Source organism: Takifugu rubripes, chromosome 3, assembly GCF_901000725.2.
Source record: "Takifugu rubripes chromosome 3, fTakRub1.2, whole genome shotgun sequence".
Classification (NCBI taxonomy): domain Eukaryota; kingdom Metazoa; phylum Chordata; class Actinopteri; order Tetraodontiformes; family Tetraodontidae; genus Takifugu; species Takifugu rubripes.
In genome coordinates, this window is record NC_042287.1 from 6,184,171 (window position 1) to 6,199,104 (window position 14,934).

At 46.9% G+C, this 14,934-nt stretch overlaps 1 protein-coding gene across 5 annotated transcripts in view; it reads left to right on the forward strand.

The window, feature by feature from the left end:
* Positions 1–14,934, forward strand: part of LOC101070879 (helicase ARIP4-like) — a 40,473-nt gene that overhangs the window by 20,983 nt on the left and 4,556 nt on the right. For all 5 annotated transcript variants that reach the window (XM_003963038.3, XM_029833470.1, XM_011621809.2 and 2 more), the window contains 20 exons: positions 6,213–6,456; positions 7,162–7,295; positions 7,572–7,718; positions 9,933–10,153; positions 10,226–10,408; positions 10,556–10,689; positions 10,788–10,984; positions 11,059–11,262; positions 11,347–11,485; positions 11,570–11,747; positions 11,919–12,137; positions 12,324–12,442; positions 12,553–12,668; positions 12,974–13,073; positions 13,153–13,358; positions 13,518–13,693; positions 13,929–14,125; positions 14,241–14,440; positions 14,534–14,623; positions 14,714–14,812. In XM_003963038.3, coding sequence (XP_003963087.2) covers positions 6,213–6,456; positions 7,162–7,295; positions 7,572–7,718; positions 9,933–10,153; positions 10,226–10,408; positions 10,556–10,689; positions 10,788–10,984; positions 11,059–11,262; positions 11,347–11,485; positions 11,570–11,747; positions 11,919–12,137; positions 12,324–12,442; positions 12,553–12,668; positions 12,974–13,073; positions 13,153–13,358; positions 13,518–13,693; positions 13,929–14,125; positions 14,241–14,440; positions 14,534–14,623; positions 14,714–14,812 — 3,303 coding nt within the window. The remainder of the gene's footprint in view (positions 1–6,212; positions 6,457–7,161; positions 7,296–7,571; positions 7,719–9,932; positions 10,154–10,225; positions 10,409–10,555; positions 10,690–10,787; positions 10,985–11,058; positions 11,263–11,346; positions 11,486–11,569; positions 11,748–11,918; positions 12,138–12,323; positions 12,443–12,552; positions 12,669–12,973; positions 13,074–13,152; positions 13,359–13,517; positions 13,694–13,928; positions 14,126–14,240; positions 14,441–14,533; positions 14,624–14,713; positions 14,813–14,934) is intronic.

The window sequence follows — 14,934 nt, forward strand, 5'->3', positions numbered from 1 at the left end:
ACGGCGCGCGCCGCGATTGGCTGTTTCTAGGGTTACCTAAACGCAAGCTGAAGCGTGATTGGCGGGTCCGCGTGGGCTCGGGCCACGCTGGATGTGCGAGCATGTGGAGGCAGGAAAACATATGGTTCATCAGACCAGTGGGTCAGGGCGGGAAGCGCGTGACGGCGGCGCGGGGCCACGAACGCGTCACATTTCAGATTTAATATCAATTATGTCCTGAAGAACGAAGGTTTAACGCTGAGATATTTTCTCAGCATTAGTTCATTCCAGTCAAAATGGTCGATTTTTTTAAAGCCCGTTGAACTATTTTAACAGGGAAGTTTAAATGACTACTGTTCCTGTGGGGCCCTGTGTGTGCGGTACATTTTGTCTACCCTTAGCAATACGATGATAAAAATTCTCTGTTCATCACAGACAGCATTGTTGACACACTACAAACCTTCGCATTGCGTTCTTAGAGGGAGCATGTTGTGAATTGTTTAAGTTCCTCTGTGCTTGTGCTTTTCATTAAAAAAAACAAACATCCAGAGAGGTCTGTCAAGGCAAAACTTGCCATTTTAATTAGAAATCTTTAAAGGGTAGTTGGAGTGTAGAAGAGAAATGTGCCTGTTGCGTTCCTGTGCCTGCAAGTGTTGAGTCATGCCTTCCTATGAGAACATTCTGTACGTGTGGCAGAACCCTGATGACACAAGATATAATGGATCATCTTGTACTGGCCCCTGCCTCCGTCTCTTGTCTGCACTATAAGATCTTTGAGTCCGTGTTTCCCAACTGGAACAGCCAGTCTGGGTCAAGGAGATCTGGGGCCTGATTTAATGCAGGGAACATGTGCAGTCTGGCTGCTTTCATAACACCTCGGCACACAGAGGATGTAGGCTTCGCCGGGCCGGCCACATGGTTCTCATTCCCTCTCTGCTCATATGCTCTTTGGTTCAGTATTTTGGGTTTTTGATCTCCCCGTTTCCTCCTTTTGGTTATAACATCTTTCTTTGTTCTGTTCAACATAAATTTCCTCCTGTACTTTGCGTCTCTGCATTATATCTCGGAAATGGACCATTGTCTCGGCGCCCTGCCTTTTTTCCTTTTCTCCATTGTCTCTCGTTCTTTACACTCATTATTGTCGAATAATAGATTATTTATGCATTGTTTGGCTCTTTATAGCCCCAAATGTTTCTCATTCTTGCCTTTTTGTGCGTGTATGTAGGAATCAGTAACCAGCCATGCTTTTAACTGTAACTACAGTCGCATTAATATGTAAATAATCCTTTAGTCTCAGTCACAAAGCAACAGCCAGACTACAATGCTCAGTGAACCAGCATGAGAAGGTGCACAGCAACAAACTCGTAGCAGGGAGACCAGTAATGTTGCAGCACAGAAACGTGCAACGAGAAGCTTCTCTCATCACTATTCTTCGCCTATTCCTCCTCCTCTGCAGCGGCAGCAGTGACACACTGGCCTACAAATACACAAATCCACCTCTCATCACCCCTGCAACACGCGCGGTCTCTCCGTCTCCTTCATGGTGCCGCTGGCCTCAAAGCTGTGGGCTGGTTTCATAACACACCTGCTTTGCTCTAATAACGCAGCCTTAATAAGTCATTCAGGCCAGTTTGTTATATAAGCGCTTCGCGTGTGTGTGTGTATCATGGAGCTGCATTCATGTTTCAGTTAATTTTTTTTCTCCTTGAAGCACGTTATATAACCTCTTTATGGTTAGCGACTTAATTATTTGATGCAGTTTTACACAGTTTAAAGTAACATCAATTTTGCTAAAATCTTTACTCGGGCAACATTATTTCTAGATTTATTTTGTCTTTTTCTGCATGCCACATTGAAAAATGAGAATTTATTCATGAGAGGCGCAATATTACCACTTCCTCATCACTGCTGCTCATGCTGCTCCTGGGTTCACTACACTGTGAAAATGCCTTAAATAATTCCTGAACATTGTCCTTAAACTCAAAATATTGACACCGTGTGACTTGGGTGCACAGCTTTGATCTGATTTGGCAGTCCCTTCATCTGTTTATTCACCACATTCTCAGGTCTCTGACATCAGCACTGGTATTTTTCCCCAAAGCCACAATTAGGAAGAATGCAGGGAGAAGCCAGGGAACAGGGTGAACTGTACGAGAAGGCATGGGCGAGGTGGAAAATCCCGACATCGATAGCGCTCGCGCACGCTCTGCCTCGCGCTGGTCCACCAACCTGCTTTTAGGGACCCTGGGCCGTTCTGCGTTTATTTCAGAGTGTGCGTCTAAATGTGAAGATATTTGAAAGACACCCTTGGCACCGGTGACGCAGGAGTCCTGTGTGTTTGTGCGTAGGGAACGTTTAGTTCTCGTGAACATGCTGGTTGTGTAACAGCCAGAGGCGGCGGTTACATAAGCATCCCCCTTCGTCTGACCAGCCTTGGCGTTGGTGGCCTGTCTGTGAAAACAACCGTGTGTGTGTATGTGTGTCTGTCTGTGTGTGAGGGAGGGAGAGAGATTGAAATAAGACTCTCACTGAGTATGTAGTTACAATGATTGCAGCAGCCTCTTCAGATGGGCACGACAGGAACATGTAATATTTTTATCACACTCACTCACACTGGCCTTGTTAGCACCTTCTATATTAATTCTTGACCTGTCTTCATGCTGTCACTTTGACCCAGTTCTGTCATTTACCATCTACTTAAACCAGAATTGTACATTTTTTGACACCACATATGTGTTTTCTGTGTAATCTGCTTGCCACCTCCCAACACATCCAGTGGTACATGTTGTCAATTATCCCACCTTTCCAAAAATAGCTCCATGATGACTGTATCAAATTGCTTAGAGGCATTCTAAAAAAAAAAAAAAAAAAGTAGGATTTGATAATGAACGCAGCCGGACACAGAAGTGTTGTGTACCTGCATGAGAGGAGAGGGGCGAGGAAGAGCCTTTACACACGAGCAGATGAAGTCATTGAGAGAATAAAGAGGTCTGGTGGGTACATGGGGATCTTGATAAACCTCTGATTATGAGGAATAGAAGGTATACATGCTCCGTATACAGCCGAGAGGCAGTCAACAGGAAATGAAATGGGACTTGGGTAGAAAGTGCAGGAGAACCTGCCCTAGTAGTTAAGGAAAACGCTCTTCTAAATAATTCAACGTCCGTTTCTATGGCAGGGGTATACGTGCACCAAGGCGTCGTGCCGGCCCTGCTAGCACAAGCGTAGCACAGTGTTGTGGTGATACATCAGGCCTGTGTCTGCATCACTATTAATGGTCCCATCTGTTTATGCGCGATCCTTTAGGTGGGCCGGTGGGTTCTTGTGGTTGTTTTTCTGCCCCGCTGTGCTGCCTCCGTTACATTTGACAGTTGTAGCTTTTGTCTCACCTACTTATTTTTTCCTTTTCCTGCATCTTTGACTAATAATGAGATGTAATCAGTGGATCCCCAAGCCTCCAAGCAGTGATGGGAATATTGTGTAAATGCTAAATTGCCAACTGAAAGAACTTAAACCCAGAGGTCTTAACTTTACATCATTACCATTTTATTTTATGCAGAGAGTGCAAAGCTATTCACACAATCAATACGTTCTGGGGCAGATTTTCCCTCCCACCAGCTTCCCAGAATCCCCGTTGAGTTGGGTAACCAGGCGGATTGTCTGTGTGTGATCGAAGGGGATTTTCTGCCTCATGCCCGTGGATGTTATCATCAGAAATCTGCTTACGTCGACAGCGAGCGCGGGGAGACAGTCGCGGTCTCCGCTTATGTCATTTGCTTTCAGAGTGTCTGGTCACTGACAGAGATGCGGAGTGGAAGAGAAAAAGCTGATGGAAAATGGCTAAAAACAGCCCACTGAGCCGACCCGTTTGTCAGTTTGACCACAAGAACGCTCGACTCATGTAGGCCAAGTGCTCAGAACTGGGGATTTGCTGTGTGGCCCACTCTCCCCAGCATTTCACCGGACTCACACGTGCACCAAAAACTTGTTTATAATAGAAAATGCTCACAAACTTTTTTGTTGAGGAACATAATGAAAAAACTACATTCCCCAGCATGCAGTGATCCAGTAAAGATGACACTGTTGTCATGCTGCCAGTGTAGAATTGTTATTGTGTAATTGCGTGCTGCCGATGTGAACAGGGTGTGTTCAAGACAGCAAACAAATGGGTTACACACGCCCCTCACTTTCTGACGCCAGCGGAACCATTCTGGGCCAGAGCGTCCCGCAGAGATCGTGGGTTCGGTGCATTCGCGCCTTGTGAGTCATCGTGCGTCCCCTACCATGTTGCGGTCGCCCTGTCTGTTGGCCACCTGCAGAGTATTCGAGTTGAACTTGTTCCTTAGCAACCACGAGGAATCCAGCTGTAATTATCACCCTAAGGGGACACCTCAGTGGCTCTCAGCCATAAGGGAGTGTTTGGTAATGTTCTGGGACGACCTCAGTCATTACTGTAGGCTGCAGTGGGGAGTGGAGCAAATAGGGGGCGCTTTTGAAGTTAGTGTGTGAGACACAGAACACTTTAGAGCTTGCAGATGTTCTTTCCAGAAATCAGGTGTATGTGTGCCCAGGTTATCCAATCATATGATCTTATTATGGGCTATATTTGGAAACTGCCAGTGCATCTCCATCCTGGACCTGTCGTGCGTTTGATGTGCACAGACCAAACCCCTCTGGCCTCTTCCTGGTGTTTTTGTACCCCCCCGTCTTTCTCTTTGAATGTTGACCTCCCTTTCATCTCCCTCCCCACAGTACTCTTTCTTCTTCTTGTCTGCCCCTTCTGCATGTGTGTGCATGTGTGTGTGTGTTTGTCTGTGTGTGTGTGTGTGTGTGTGTGCATGTGTGTGTCTGTCTGTGTGTGTGTGTTTACATGTCAGGAGTCAGTGTTTAACTGTTCTGGGGATTATCCGTGTCTTGTAAAAGCTTGTTTTGGTGCTCTCAGCTCTAATAACAGCGTGTCTCATAATGTCTCATGTTTTTGAGTGCTTTTATCAAGCAAACACATTTTGTTGGGAAATGGGTTGTGTGTGTGTGTCTGTCTGTGTGTGTGTGTGTGTGTGTGTGTTATGTCCAATGTGTGTTGTGCACTAAAACACATGGCGTGAGTGGAACAACTGAAACAGCTTCAGAGAGGTTTCGACCTATGATTTATTAGTCAGCCTGGTTGTATCTTGTGGCCATTAGTGAGATGAATCCATCCCTCAAAGTAGCGTTGGATGGTCGTAGCTGCTGTTTACCTCTGTACCTTTAAGAAGACACATTTTCTGGAGGTCCGGCGTTGTCCATAGGTCACTACTGATGTGATCCTCATGCATTTTCTTATTTTGGGGGTTTTGGACTAAACTCGATCTCTGGGGTCTGCTTTAAAAGGGATTTGTCCCCTCAGAAGGGAGCTGATGTGGTTGAGTCTTTGCGGACATGCGACGGAATCTCGCCGAGAGCGTCCGGTGTCATCGGCAGCCGTGCCAGGAAGTTCGTTATCTACGAAATGATCCTTTATGTATGTTTTTCAGTACACAGTGGGCTCCTCAGCAGCCCACCAGCTCAACGCTCCAATATGTCCAGTGTGCGTTTGTCCTCATATTGTGGCACATTTGTGCCGCGTGTGTGTTTTGAAATGACAAACATGTATGTGTTGGCAGAGCATCCTTGTTTGTTCACTCGTTGCAGCCAGAGTCTTTGCTGTGTGTGTGTGTGTGTGTGTGTGTTTCATAAGTCTTCCATATTTATGATCCAGTTCTTACATAAGCCTCATATCTAGTTCAGTGTGTCTCCAGTAGAGCAGCCAAGAGGACGAAGAGTGAGTGAGTGAGTGAGTGAGTGAGTGAGTGAGTGAGTGAGTGAGTGAGTGAGTGAGTGAGTGAGTGAGTGAGTGAGTGAGTGAGTGAGTGAGTGAGTGAGTGAGTGAGAAATGTTGGGCTCAAATGAGGCAATAGTTGGTGATAGTAAAAGACTGACCTGGGACAAAAGGACTTTTTAAAATTATTTTGAATAGCTGCGACTGGAAACTGGTTCCTCAGGCGTGAACATAGTCTAGCAGGCCTCCGACAGGTTTCCACGGAGGGTTTTATACGAAGCTTATTTGATGACAGCTTCCACTGTCTGCTGGACCTGATAGCAATATGTGTTTTATATGTTTATTGTTACTCCAACTCCTCAAAACTATGTCACGTCATCATATTTTCTTGGTTATTCTGAAAACAACCCTAACCTCGGCCCTCTCCCTCACACAGACCAGTCTCACAGCGCCCCCTTCAGCTCAGAGAATGGGGCTCAGGGAGGCGACTCGGACGCGTGGCAATGCACCCCTCCCCAATCTACCTCACCATCGGGAGAGACTCCGGCCCACCCGCCGCCCTCCCAGCCAGGATCTAGACCCCGTTCCAGGCCGGCAAGCCAAAGCCCCTCCCCTCCCTCAGCCCTCACCGGGACCAAGAAGAGGAGCACCAAACCAGCACACATAAGACGTAACATCAGGTACTGCAACCTCTCTTCTCCTGGAAAACACTTAATTTTGCACACAGTGTTGCCATAAAATGAAAAATGTCTCATTTTTGTCTTTTAATTAATGATAATATTAATTTCAATGCAGATTAAATAGAAATATGGAAATAGTATCTATTCATATACATTCATATATTATTCATTTTTACATACTTTTATCTATTTATCTTCCAAAAACACATTACACATTTTTAAAAAGTTTGTGATAATTGACACGCTGTGTGAAATGCAGTTTAGGGTGAAGTCAGAGCGTATAGATTTTAAAATATTTTCTTTTGTTTTCAAGTGTGCAATGTTAAAACGGGCACTTGATCAGTGTATCACATCCAGCAGACACGTTACTGTGACTCTGGTTTAATGGTGCTGCCTAAGAGCTGAGATGTAATGTTAGCATTCCCCCTTCTCTCAAGACTTTCTCTCGCTGTCTCTTATTATTGCTATTTGGATCGGTTAGAGTTGTCAACTTCCTCCAAATATGTGTGAGTCACGGCAGATTTCCCTAAAGCTTGTTTGGCAGACAGCAGGAGTTGGATGTGCAGCTGCGATGGCAGGATGTGCGAGTGATGACGATTTCAGGAAAGGAGGGAGATTTCATTAGAAATGCTGACGAAATGATGAAAGTGGAAGTCCAAACAGCCAAATCGCAGGTTTCAGTGTGTTATGTGTCGCTTGGTTTAGGAAACTGCTGAGAGAGCATCAGTTGGAGGCAGTGACCAAGGCCGCCCAGCAGGACGAGCTAGAGAGGCGGCGGCGCCTGGAACAGCAGAGGAAGCAGGATTTTCCCACACCGGCGCTGACTAAATACAAAACTGGTGAGAACACTGTAGTTCTGTTAAGAGGAGACATTCCAAACTATTAAACCCATTTCAAATAAGCATCTAAGCAGCTCACTGGCATCGCACTGGCGTATTTTAGCAAGAATGTGCGTCATTCGACCTGCCTGACCTGGACATTCTCTCCAGATTAATCACACTTTCCCAGCAACCAACTACCTCCCCCCGACATTCCACATTCCCTTTAAAACTTTATCGTTTTCTTTTTCTTTTTTCACACCCCTCCTCCCCCTTTGTGTCTCTCTGCCCCTCCAGGCGATGTGGCGAAGCGCGCGTCCTCATCGTCCGCTACGCAGCAGGAAGCCCGCTTGGCCGGACAGGAAGTGGTCTGCCTGAACAGCAGCAGTGAGGAGCAGAGCAAGGCGGCCGCACCTTCCTCTGCTCCCAGGCAGCATAAAACAGGTGAGACGGGGTCACAAAGCCTCCTTCAGTGATGCTTTTGCATTCTTTTCTTTTATAAGATTCGTGCCCCCAGATAAAGGAAGAGTCAATTAAAGGCTGTGTAGTGATAAAGTACTGAGGTGTCAACTCTGGGGCAGTGAACTGAGTACTGTGAACTCCAGTGTGTTATTTTTAATTGGACTGAAATGTGAACTCGCTCTGGTGAAGTGCAAACTTGCATATCACTGCTGAATTGCCTCGGTAGCATCCACACTTGATGCACTTTGGCTGCCTTTATTGCTGCTAATTAACGTGAATCGTCATGCGCCGCTGCAGCGGGCTGGATTTAAGGTTTTATGGCAACAGTGCGATAATCAGCTAGACAAGAAGCTGCCAGAGAATCAAGCTGTTTGCCTCCATAGCAGTTTTTCTATGGTTTGTTATGGAAATGCCTCTTTACACGTAGCATTTATTCCAGCTACATCCATTCAGACCTTCAAAAGGCCAAAGCCGGATTCACAGACATCAAGCAATGCAGCCTTAATAGCCTGTCGACAAACTTTTATTGAATCATATACAACGTTTCACATTGTTTCTGAGCCTCGGGTGTCTGGAAGGTCGCCACATTAAAAAGACCGCACCGGCTTTAATTTCCAGGAACGATACATTAAATTGACCAAAACTGCGTGTGCCTGTTTATGAGCACTTCTCGACATGTGCGGTGGTACGTCATGTTCCCATGACATTTTAAATATTTTTATGCACAACTAATGAGCTGAATTCCCCTCAAGAGACACACACACATACACGCGCAGTCCTTTCAAGCTAGCTATTGGAGACAAACACGAGTGTCAAAGGACACAAGCGCACAAAATCAAGGAAAACACACGCACTCATCACTCACACACAAAGCTGGTGTGTGGCATGTCCTTGGTGGATCAGTTCTATTTGTAGATACTTTTATTGTGAAGTCTACCTGTGTGACTTGCTGCTTTTGACTCAGACTCCCCCCGAGATGGACTAGATTTGGGCTGATTCGCTAATTGTTTTAGGGAATTAAGGTTCAAAGATGTCATCATGCATCATTAAAAAGACGGCATTGTGCATTAAGGATGATTTAAAGTATGGCTAGATTTAAAGTATCTACATAGGTGATTCACTGATGTATTGAAGCTTAAAATGGATGATGTTTAAGACTAAGGAGAAAAGGTGTGTTATTGCTCAGGAGGTTCTTCAGAATGAAAAGTTAAGGCTGTCATTGGAAACGGCTCCATTTCATAACAAGGGAAAGCGCTTCGTGCGGCATTTTTGACTGCACTTCGCATGTGTTTTATATCCTGTCGGCTCTTACATTGATCCAGGGATTTTCAAGAGATTCTTGCACGTCCCAAATTGTGAGTGCGTGCCGCCGTCACTCCCATCAGAGCACACCCGCACATTAGAGATCAATGAGATTAACGAGGGAATGAAAAAGCCAAAAAGCGATGGAGGCAGGAGAGATCAGTGCAGGTCTGTGGAGGGGTGAAGAAGGCTTATGCTGGTTATGAGCTACAACACACACACACACACACACATAGTGGCACAGTGACATTTCTAGCTGAGGTTGCATAACCAGCCCCCCCCCCCACTTTAATCCTACTTGTATAACCAGCCATTCACTGCAGTTATATAAGCAGCCTCTCTTCACACACTAACATACTGACACACACACACACCTCTCGTTTCCTGTCATGCCCTCACAGATGGCTTGTGTAAGTTTCACCACCTGATATTGTTAAAGTTTATCAGATATGGGTTTCAATATGTGCGCACACACGCGCGCACGATATTCAAGTGGGAGACAAGGTTGGATGTAGTTGAGCCAAAGATATCCAGGCTACTAAAGTATAATAATAACCACTGCAGAAATACTTCTGAGCCAAGTACCATTTTAATGGAGGAGCCACAAGCGAACCCATTAAAACCTTTATCACGCTCTTAATGAGGACATTTCTAAAAGACTTCCTGGTTTTTCCTGGTGCATATCATCTATTTTCTAATTTTAAGGCTGCGATACCTGCTGTATTAGCGTAACCGTTATTATTGTTACAGTGACGGTCGGCTGGGGCGTGTGAGCCGTAGTTCCAGGAAACGGGGACCATGAGTTATTTAATTGACTTTCTCACCATCTGCAGAGTGTCGTGCACATACTGATCCATGTCAGCCTGTTCCTCACCTTCTCCAAACGCTCCACAGATGTGATCTGTCTGAGCTCCAGCGAGGACGACCCTCTGGCCAGCAGAGGGCCGACCAGGGGAGAGGGGAGCGAGAAGAGCAAGCGGAGCGGCACACACACCGACGACGCCTTCAACCGCCCGGACGCCCAGGGCAGGGTGCTGGTCAACTTGAACCATCCGTCCGAGGAGAAGGACATTTTCCTGTTGCCTCAGCTGGCCAGAGCCATCAAACCTCACCAGGTACCTGCACCGACGCGCCATCGGTCGTTCACGTATGTTCGGTCTGACCGTTTCGTTGCCTTCTGCCGTCAGATCGGCGGGATCCGTTTCCTGTACGACAACCTGATTGAGTCGGTGGAGAACTTCGGCAACAGCAGCGGGTTCGGCTGCATTCTGGCCCACAGCATGGGCCTCGGCAAGACGCTGCAGGTCATCTCCTTCATCGACATCCTGTTCCGACACACCCGGGCTCACACCGTGCTCGCAATCGTCCCCGTAAGCACCCGCCCCTTCCGTATCTGAACGTGCACGATGGAATAGATCAGGGCTCACTTTTTGTATCAGTCAGATAAGCAGAAGTGGGAAGTTACCTCTTTGGTGGAAAATTGGGAATAGAGTGTTGATCCGCTGATTCTCTCCCAGGTAAACACTTTACAAAATTGGCTGTCAGAGTTCAACACTTGGGTCCCGGCCCCTGAGACGCTACCGCCAGACACAGACCCGGGCCTGGTGGCCCCTCGCGCCTTTAAAGTTCACATCCTCAATGATGAACACAAGTAAGTAGTCCTTTGACCTTCTTCTGCCTCTATTCTCACAAGTTAGTCAATTCTGTGGTTCCACAACTTCACACCTTGCGCTGCCTTTTGTCACCAAGGAACACAGCGACCAGGGCCAAGGTGGTGGAGGAGTGGGCACGGGATGGAGGGGTGCTGCTGATGGGCTACGAGATGTATCGCCTGCTGTCGCTGAAGAAGAACTATGTGGCCGGCAGGAAGAAGAAGAACAAGAAGGCGACGGGGCCTGTGGTCATCAACGTAGATGAAGAGGACAGGCAGCAGGAGCTGCTCAAAGGTAGCAGGGAGGAAGGGGGAGAGGCAAATGATGTCAAACATCGTAGAATGTCACTAAAGAGATCCGTCCCCCAGGCATAGAGAAAGCTTTGGCCAGGCCCGGTCCCGATGTGGTGATCTGTGACGAAGGCCATCGGATCAAGAACTGTCATGCCAGCACGTCGCACGCTCTGAAGAAGATCCAAACCAGACGGCGCGTGGTCCTGACAGGCTATCCCCTCCAGAACAACCTGATCGAGTACTGGTGCATGGTCGATTTTGTCCGCCCAGACTTCCTCGGTGTGTACTCGCCTGTTGCTTACGGATGCAAAAAGGCGTTGTCGGCGTCTGTTTGATGTCCTACCTTTTGTTTTTCCGACCAAGGCACACGGCAGGAGTTCAGCAACATGTTTGAACGGCCAATTCTGAACGGGCAGTGTGTGGACAGCACGCCCGAGGATGTCCAGCTGATGAGGTACAGGAGCCATGTTCTTCACAGCCTGCTGGAGGGCTTTGTGCAGAGGTGAGAGCATCACAGCCAGGAAACGTCCCGTCAGAGCCTCTTTTTTGGTTTTTCTTTAACATACAACATTGATCTTGATTCCAGACGAGGTCACGATGTCCTGAGGGACCAGCTGCCCTCCAAACAGGAGCATGTGATCCTGGTGCGACTCTCCCCCCTGCAGAGGGCGCTCTACACCGAATTTATGAACCGCTTCAAAGAGGCAGGGAACACTGGATGGCTCAGCCTCAACCCACTGAAGGCTTTCTCTGTTTGCTGTAAGGTGAGGAGGAGGAGGAAGAGGGGGTGCTTAAAAATGATGCTCTTTATTTTCAAACTGACATTTGTTCAGTTTCGGTGTTTTTTCAAATGCCAGGACACGATTGTTACCGTTGTCGTCGTGTTTTTGCTTAATAATTTGCCGTTCTCACATGGCTGATTTCCTGTCGTCCAGATTTGGAATCATCCAGACGTGCTGTTCGAGGCCTTGCAGAAGGAAAACCTGGTGGGCGACCAGGATTTAGACCTTGATGACATCACCACCACAGCTCCCACCCGGTGTCTCTCAACACCCAATCAAAAGCCCAAACCCCCAGAGAATCCACATCCCATCGGGGGGCTGAGTCTGAACCAGCTGCAGGAGAAAGCCAACCAGGTCATCACCTATGAATGGGTACGTTGGTCTAAATGGAACTATAATCACAGATTGTATAATCTATTTAAATCTTTTGTGCAACAGAAGGTGTCAAGTTCTGAACTGGGTCATCAGCATAACTTCTATTTGAAAGACATCGTCTGTGGATCTTAAAGTGAGGTTTAAATATAAACATCAATGGTTTCTTCCCACCTGTGTGACCAGGCAAAGGACATCATGTCTGACTACAAACCTGGCGTCCTGGAGAACTCTGCCAAAATGGTGCTGCTGTTTCATCTGATAGAAGAGAGCGTGAGGAAGGGAGACAAACTCCTCGTCTTCAGGTAGGAGATGAGAAGGCTCAAGAGCACATCAGGTTTCAGCTTCCTTTAATCAATATACACCCATATACTCAGGAATTTGTCTTATTTTTCTCTTTGTCTTCCTTATGCAGTCAGAGTTTGTCCACACTGACGGTGATTGAGGATTTTCTCGCCAAGAGGCCAGTTCCTCCATCACCCAAGAAAGACAAACCGAACCAGACCTGGGTCCGCAATATCAACTACTACCGTAAGTCATCTTCAGCTAAGTCTTCTTGGGCAATGGTGCTTTAAAACCAAGGAAACCTTTATTTTGGAGGAGGTACATGTCATTCAAATCTCCTGCAGGGATTATCACACGCTAACCACTTTATCGTGTGTAATTCTGCCATCTAGTGGTCTGTACTCGTAACTGTCACATTTTGGGACGTGGTTTTTACACGTTTTGCCTGGATTTCACATATTTTAGAGATAAAGACACAACAGTAAAGCAAAATGAATGACATGACATGTGTCATTGCGTTAGTCTGATAACTATTTTTGTTGTCATTAAAGGACTAGATGGGAGCACGACCGTTTCAGAAAGGGAGAGACTAATAAATCAATTCAATGATCCATCCAACACCTCAGCGTGGCTCTTCCTGCTGTCGACCAGGTAGCAATGACACGGCAGCTGCACATTTCAAGAACATAAAAATGAGTGGGTTGGATGCTGATATCGCCATGGTTTTCAGGGCTGGTTGTTTGGGAGTAAACCTGATCGGAGCTAACCGTGTGGTGGTTTTCGATGCGTCCTGGAACCCTTGCCACGATGCCCAGGCCGTTTGTCGTGTCTACCGCTACGGTCAGAGGAAGCCTTGTCATATTTACCGGCTGGTGTGTGACTTCACCCTGGAGAAGAAGATCTACGACCGGCAAATTTCCAAACAGGGCATGTCTGGTAAGTGAGAAAGCACCATTTCCAAACCTTGCAAAAAAACAGCTACTGTTAGACAATGTCAGCTCCTGCGATGCTTTTTCAACGTCTGTCTGTAATTAGCGGCTCTTGCGGTAGATAAACAATCTTGGATTGACACACTTGATCTGTTGTTTCTGTCAGACCGGGTGGTGGACGACCTGAACCCAGTGTTGACCTTCACCAGGAGGGAAGTGGAGTCTCTTCTTCACTTTGTGGAGGAAGTGCCGGATCCCTCCCAGGTCCAGCTGCAACCCCAGGACGGCCTGGAGAGTGTCCTCAGGAAGGCACTGCACTTTTACCCTCAACTGATTACTAAGGTAGGACTTGGGCGTGAATAAATAAATGGTCGCTGTGCGCACCCTAGTGGCCGTTAGCTGTAGCACATCTAAGATGTATCAGTAATGTTAACATTTTTTCCCTTTCCCCATCTTATTGCACCAAAAACAATTGAAATGAAAGGGAATTTTAATTGTTCACATTAAGTTTTGTTGAAATGGATAAAAATGAAGTTGAGAAGGCCCTTTATTTACCTCCTGTTTTTCTTTCTCTTAGCAACCTTTCCCCCACGAGTCCCTGCTGATAGACTGCAAAGAGCTAAAGCTGAGCAAGGATGAGAAGAAGGCAGCCAAGAAGGGCTATGAGGAGGAGAAGAGGGCCTCTGTGCCTTACACACGTCCCTCTTACGCTCACTACTATCCTGCCAGCGACCAGAGCCTCACCAACATCCCTGCCTTCAGTCAGAGGAACTGGTCAGTGAGTCAGAGCAGCAGCCATGACTATCAGCACCACAGATAATATAAACAGTTCCTATGAGCACATTTCTTATTACAATGCACTAATAAACTTTCACAAAAACTTTCACAGGCGCCCGTCTCCTCGCGCTGAAGAGAAATCCATTGGCAGCGTCCGCCCCGTCCCGTCTACTCCAGTTCCCATGATGCCATCTCAGGCGTCTTCAGGCTCTGCCCCAAGAGACACTTCAGATGCATCCAGCCTTGGAGGGTTTCCTGTCCACTGCCTGCAAAAAGCCGGAGTATTTGTGCAGAAGATCGTCACCACCACCGGTACATGAGACTGCCGCTTCTCTCTACCTCTGCTCTCATCACTGATACTATTAAGATCTGTTGGTGAGTTTGAATCTCCTCCTCCCGTTTCAGACCTGGTGATTCCAGGCAGCAACAGCTCGACAGACGTCCAGGCCAGAATCACCGCCGGGGAGAGCATCCATATCATCCGGGGGACCAAAGGTACAAACTCCTCTGATTTATTTATTTATTTATTTTTTGTTCTCCGGGGACACATTTCATTATCTTTCTATCTTCGCCTGTATGTTTTAGGGACATACATCAGGACCTCTGACGGACGTATTTTTGCTGTCAGGGCAGCTAATAAGCCCAAACCTGCAGAGGAAAATGCTGCATCTTTCCCAGCCAAAAGTAAGAAATGACTAAAGCCGAATGTTGGCTATTAAACCATGTTCAGGACCCACTGTATGTTCCAGATAAGTGTAACTAGCCTAGACCTCGCTTGAGTGCTAATACCTTGGTTTTTCTTTGCA